Source organism: Apteryx rowi, unplaced genomic scaffold (assembly GCF_003343035.1).
Source record: "Apteryx rowi isolate R43461 unplaced genomic scaffold, aptRow1 scaffold_355, whole genome shotgun sequence".
NCBI lineage: Eukaryota > Metazoa > Chordata > Aves > Apterygiformes > Apterygidae > Apteryx > Apteryx rowi.
This window is the reverse complement of record NW_020450030.1, coordinates 837,005-843,510: the sequence shown is the minus strand read 5'-3', so window position 1 is coordinate 843,510 and position 6,506 is coordinate 837,005. Positions and strand designations below refer to the sequence as shown.

At 36.1% G+C, this 6,506-nt stretch overlaps 1 protein-coding gene across 4 annotated transcripts in view; it reads left to right on the top strand.

The window, feature by feature from the left end:
* The window catches only part of SLIT2 (slit guidance ligand 2), a 257,438-nt gene that overhangs the window by 978 nt on the left and 249,954 nt on the right, over positions 1 to 6,506 (top strand). For all 4 annotated transcript variants that reach the window (XM_026072976.1, XM_026072977.1, XM_026072978.1 and 1 more), the window contains exons 2-3: positions 1,304 to 1,375; positions 2,444 to 2,515. In XM_026072976.1, the coding sequence (XP_025928761.1) occupies positions 1,304 to 1,375; positions 2,444 to 2,515 (144 nt within the window). The remainder of the gene's footprint in view (positions 1 to 1,303; positions 1,376 to 2,443; positions 2,516 to 6,506) is intronic.

The window sequence follows — 6,506 nt, the reverse complement described above, 5'->3', positions numbered from 1 at the left end:
GCGCTGCCCGCGGCTGGAGGCGCCGCGCTGCAGCGCTCTGCCCCGGCGCAGGCCCGCCGGGGGGGCTTAGCCGCTTTCTCACTCCCAGCACCAAGTTGTGCCTTAACCGGAATTCCCCTCGCCACCACCACCCCATATCGGCTTTCTGAGACCCTCCATGCATCCTCCGGCTAGGGTATTTTCTAGTCTTGGGAGCGAGCGGGAGTGTGGTCAGGTATCTTTAATATCAAGCTGGATCTCAGGAGGCTCTAGGGAGAGGAAGGCATGGATACATTATTTCTCACAGCCTTTTTTTTTTTAAGCTGTTTAAACGTTTGAGTATGAACACTTCTGTCTCAAGTGATTTCACTCAAACGAAGAGTGTAAGGGACACTGATTTCTGCTGAAACTTTTGTGGTTTCTTTACAGTGGTGTTCCTGTCACATGTGGTGAAAACACCAAAAAATTGACATTTTTTTTCTAACTACATTAGAAATGACCTGTAACTGTTAGGGTAGTTTCCATCTAATACCGTTTCCCAATGGCTTACCTCAAGAATTGCAAAGTCTAGTTTTGTTTGTAGTGATTGCAAATGAGGCAAGCTTATATGTTGACTCAAAATGCATTAAAAAAAAGGGACAAATAGCTCTGGAAAAGAAAGTAGTGCTGAAGTATGAACAGAAATGTTAGGGCCTAAATACAGTTTTCTGCTTCTGAGCACGCTTTGAATTCCGCAGTAAGGATAGCTTCATGTGCTGTGAGTGAAGAGTTTAGCTTTCAAACAAGCGTAAGACTGTTGGAGGGTAAACATGATTTTATGAAGACTAATGTTTGCGATAGAAAGTTGAGCCATGTTCTACTTTTGCAGAAATACTAAGAAAGCTGGAAGGTGTTTAAAATGCAGAAAACGGTCTTGATTTCAGTCACTTGTTTAGTTTTTGTAACTCTTATCGGTACACCTAACAGACACTGTCACAAATATATTGTAACTAGTGGTTTTCCAACTGCAATTATAACCAGCCAACACTGAGACAGGTTTGGGGTTTTCTGTAGTGTTAGACACAAATGTGAGCTACATAACAGCAGGCAAAACAGACTCTGAGGGTCTGTTATTACAAAGTTTTAAACTACTGCTTTCAAGATAAACCTTCCTTTAGTCACTTGAAAATCTGGAACTCACACAGAGTTAGTCTTCAGTATGGATCATGGGGTTCATTTAAGTTCTCATAACTTCCAAAAATGCTGTGCCCATGAAAACAAACAAAACAAAAATAAAATAACCTCTGAATGTTTAATTTTGCTGCTTATAAATTATTCTTCTTAGGGATCTTAATGGAAATAACATCACAAGAATCACCAAGACCGACTTTGCTGGTCTAAGGCACCTTCGAGTTCTGTAAGTTTTCTCTTTTTATCACTGATACCTTTTAGGACTAATATTACAGTCCATGTTATGAAAACTGTTGAAGCAGTTATCTTTCAGCTAATAAGTTGTAAAGGTTATCACCTTCTAATTATCATGCTACTGCATCTGAACTCACTGCCCCTCCCCCACATTATAGATGTATTAAAGTTAGCAAATGTCATACAAGCCATCTTGTTTATATATTTTTTAATATCCCTTTAAGGCTGCAAAATAGGTTGAGGTTTTAAATTGGCACATAGCTTAAAAATAAGAGTTGTTAAAATTGGTTTAATAACTGTTGCAGTAGCTTCAGTTTAAGGTTAGCAGATTACAGTTCACATTTTACAGTTTCTGGGTAAAAAAGAAACACTTTGACCAGGGAATAATTTGGATTATTTCTGTAAATCGCTTTGTTTTCAGCAGTATGGAGCTTTTCAAATACTGAATTATTAGAGGAAAAAATCTAAGTAATACTGAGTTTAAAATACTGCAGAATTTTCTTAGCTTTTTCAAGGTTATCTTATTTGAGTGAGTAATCAAATAAAAATCCCTTTCCATTTCTCTGTTAATCAGAATATCATATTGTAAGGGTTTTTTTCCTAAACAAAATAAAACTACTACCATGTTTACTGTCTCCCTGCAATATTTCATTGATTCTTTTTTCCACCAACACCACAGTTAGGTATTTTTGTTTCGTTTTTCTCATGTGAGACTGATTTTTGCCTTCATACTGCTCAACTGGAGTCTTATAATTTGCCGAAGGGCAGTGATACTTGTGTGTGTATGCATAAATATTATTTTTAAATCTGTGACTCTTAATTTAACTACGTAAGTGCAATATCTATTCCTGTTTATTTTAAAGAGAATTTCTTCCTCCTTCGGGGCATATAAGCCCATGTAAAGTGTTGGATAACAAGGGTCCAGAATGTTAGATTGGATGTTATTCTAGAGTAAGAGTTGTACTGTTTTAATGAAAATGTGGTTGTCTTTAAATGACTAGTGTTAATGCAACAAGTGATCAGCTATTAAAACTTTTGTATAAAAATTTCTACATTTCAGTCAGCTCATGGAGAACAAGATCAGTACTATCGAACGAGGAGCATTCCAGGATTTAAAAGAACTGGAGAGGATGTAAGTATTTCTATTTCCAAACTGTATGAGAAAATAAGTTGTGTGTTAAGGCAATCAGACCTCTGATTTTTATTTATTTATTTATTTTTTTAATGTGAACATTTATCCTTATTAAGGAACATGAGCAGTAAGAAATTCTCAGACAGTGTATATGGGAGTGGGGGGGGAATCTTTGATAAGCAGTCCAGATTTGAAAAGTAAGCGGCACTTGTCTTGTAGGAAATTGCTTGAATGCGATGCAGTATTTTCCTCTGAATACCCAAGGACTTTTTTGAAAATGAATAAACCTACAAAAGCCTGTCTTATTAGGTAGTGTGGGATGTTAGTCTTGGAGATGTTGGTGTTTCATATAAAAGTTATTCATTAGAAGTAACTGCTAGTTGTAAAGTGTCTTCTTGATATGTGCAGTATGGAAGCAGTAGTTCAATCCTACACCAGTTTTTATACGGAAGTAAAGGGCTAAAGCTTTTATGAAGCCTCAGAAAAAAATGCTGACCGTTAACTTTCAAAAAACAAATAGGATTTGGCCACTAAAAAAAGATTGAGTTCTGTGGCTGCGGGGAGAGAATGAAGTGGGAAGGAGAGCATCTTGTCTGGGGAAGTTGAAGTGTAAACACCTGCTTGGCTGCAGTAGGACATATAATTACAAAAGATAATTCCTGAAGCTGTATAGCTTTTTATGCTAGTTACTTAATTTTCAGTGCATGCTTTTAGTTTGCTGCACATGGAATTTTTTTAATGTATTGTACAACTCATACTAAGTATTAAACACAAGATGATGGTAGTTGGATATAGTTTCATTCTGGAGCTAGAAAAGCCTAAGAAACCCCCTGTATTAATGTCTGTTCATGTAAAACTGCAGAGCCATATCTTCATTTTCAGGCATCTTAGTTGTTGCATTTTCGTTATATCAACTTTTCTTTAAACAGACCTCCAAGCTCTTGTTTATTTTCTCATTCACTGAGAGAACTGCCTTACTCCACTGGAAATCGGCATTGGTCTCATCTTTGTGTCTTTACTAATATATTTGTGTTTTGTTTCCACAATTGCTGTATGTTTAAAAAAAAAAAAAAATTGGCATTAGTTTCATGTGTAGATAAATATAAAGCTGGCAAAGAAACTTAGTAACCACCAGAGCAATTATGATATTTCTATAATGGTTGAAATATGTACTTGAGAATTACCTCCTTTTTTTTGCACCCTCAAAATGTAATTTTTGAATTAAAAATTGAGTGTCATTATGTAGTAAAACATTTTTGAATAATTTTAAATGAGACTGCTCTCAAAAATGCATAGTCAGAATTTCTTCAAAGGCATATTAAAACAAACTTAATGCAGTGTTTTTTACAAGGTGTTTTAAACTTTGTACAAAGTATAGAGATTTAGTACAACTTCTCCTGCTGAGGGGTACATTAGAGTAATATGTACACATTCCTAATTTTGGTTTATAGGGTCTAACTAGAAAATTAAACAGCAGTGTAGTTCATATTGCAAGAATAAGTATACATGTATGAAACATTAACAGACATCCATGCTTTCATCGTGATGTGATTTGCCATTGAGATACAAAATACTTGCTAAATTTAAAACAATACATAATCAACTTTGTTTCTTGGTTATCCTGAAGCAAGATCCTGTTACCCGATTTATTAACAATATTATTTTAACTTATGGTTAAATGCCTTGAAATTATGAGACTTGTGAAGTAGAATACAGAATTGCAGTATTAGCAAAATTGAAGTTTAGTGGTTAAAATGTGCTTGTCTGAACTAAAAATGAGAAATGCTTTCATCTTGCCCTTATGATTTTGGGGATTTTGGTTAGTGTGGTATTTTGTTGGGTTTTTTTTTAAGCTTTCCTCTCTTGATAAATCTTTAAAATCTTTGGGTGGAAAATAGATATTTTCAATTTTATAAGATACTGGTTCTGATGAAAACTATGGTAAATGAGGCTACTGTTGTGGGTTATTTTTGTCTCTTCAGTAGGCAAACCCAGACATTTGGAAGTTTAATCAGTTTTAAAGACCTACGAAGTTAGATTCTGCTTTGCCTGTAGAATTATTTTGCGTCTGCTCCAGTAATTATCAGAGGTTTTTTTAATTTGCAGAAATTCAGTCAGCATTAGGTGTGTGGGTGATTTGTAATTTGAATATATATGCAGGACGTCTTTAAACCGCCCCAGCTGTTGGCTAAGAGCAAATATTTCATATTTGTGAGGAAAAGCTGAGAAAATTCCTCTTGTTTACAACTGCCAAGTCCATCTGATGAAGGCGCATTGTTTTCTGACAGCCAATTCATCTCCTTGGGATTCTGAAATTCAAAACGATTTCTCAGGAAACTTGTGGATGCTTCCTTCAAGTTTTTTTTTCTTTTTACACACTAAATAGCAAGCACTTCATATATATGTTTTTTTCTTAAGAAACAAGCTTTAAGTATAGGATGCCACATTTCATAGAGCGAGCCAAGCTACTGTCAAAGAATACCTGATGCAGTCCATTTAGCATGCCAGTGGAAGGTTTAAGAGAGCCTTTACTGCAACTTAAATGAATTGAACTGGTTTATGAAATTGTTTATATGTAATATATTGCTTATATTAGAATATCTTGTGCCAGGGTATACAGACTGAACTTTGCAAATACATTGCTTGTGGTTCAGTCGTCCTTTGAAAGTGAAGAGCAGACTTGCACAACAGTTTCCTTCTGAAAAAAAAGAATATGAGTCTCTGGAGGTTGTAATGTGTTTTTTTGTTTGTTTGCTTTTAACTGGAATTTCAGTTATAAAATCATTTCTGTTTACACCAATCACTCTGACTTTCAAGTAACTGTTCAGTAGTTTTATCTGAATGATGATTTGCAGACCAGATCATGCAAAACGCTGAATATCCTCAGCTGTCTCTAAAGGAAGTGGGAACTGAAGACCTGAACCACTTACAAAATCCAGTCTCTAAGGAAACTCTCAACCTTCTCTTCCTAAGAAAGTTACTTAGGATATGAATTGATTAAAGCTATGTACACTTTTCTTAGGTGGTTAGAAATGTTCTTCCTGTAGTTTAATTAAGCAACAACAAATCTGTAGTATGTTAGATATACCTAGTAGCGTGTACACAAAGCTATTTAGACCTAGTGTGCCCCATGGCAGGAATTTGTGTCACACCAGTGTAATTGTAGAAATGTAATGGAAACCAAAACCAAAATAAACACTTGTTACAGTACTGTTTTACTACAGCAGCCCTGCTGAAACTTTAGAGTAAAAATCTTTGGTTAGTGATAAACGATCATACAGCAGAGCCTATTGTGTAAGAATTGGGGGAGGGAACAAGATGGAAACTAGAGATGTAATCAGCTAGGTTTTAGGTTTGTGGAAGTTTTAGTTGCTGGAGAGACCCTAGTGAAGACAAGTGTGACTTTGCTGTAAGCTCTTTAGCTGCATATTTCTCTGAAAAATCTTCAGTGAAATAGATGTGTATACACAGCCATGCATTGCTTAGTTATAATCTCTGGTAGGATTGTATGAAGGCCCAGTGTTGTCTCTGCTCCGGTTGGTACAGCACTGCCTGGGCTCGGAGCTAGTAAGGTTGACGTGAATATAGCTTTCTTCTGAGGCTCAACCTTGAACAGCTGAATCACATGTACTATTGTGATATGTAGGTGCTCTCAGGGTCTGTTGAAACAGCTCTTTGAACTTCAATACATACAGCCTATTTTTCAATAAATGGGACACCTTGTCCCTTTGTGTACGTCCTGAAGCAGTGTCAAAATTCCTGGCTCAATTACATTTTTGTCCGTCTTCCATTTAACATTTTCCAGACTTTTATATTGACCAGTAACTTGTATTATGAGCCCATTTTCATATGAGTATGGTCTTTTTTTGGATGGTGCTACTTAGAGTGTGTGACTGTTTACTGCATGGCAGCTCCCATAAAGAAAGGATCAGGACTTGGCTTGTTAAGGTCTCTGAACCTCCCTTGTACAGACCACAGCCACGTATCCATG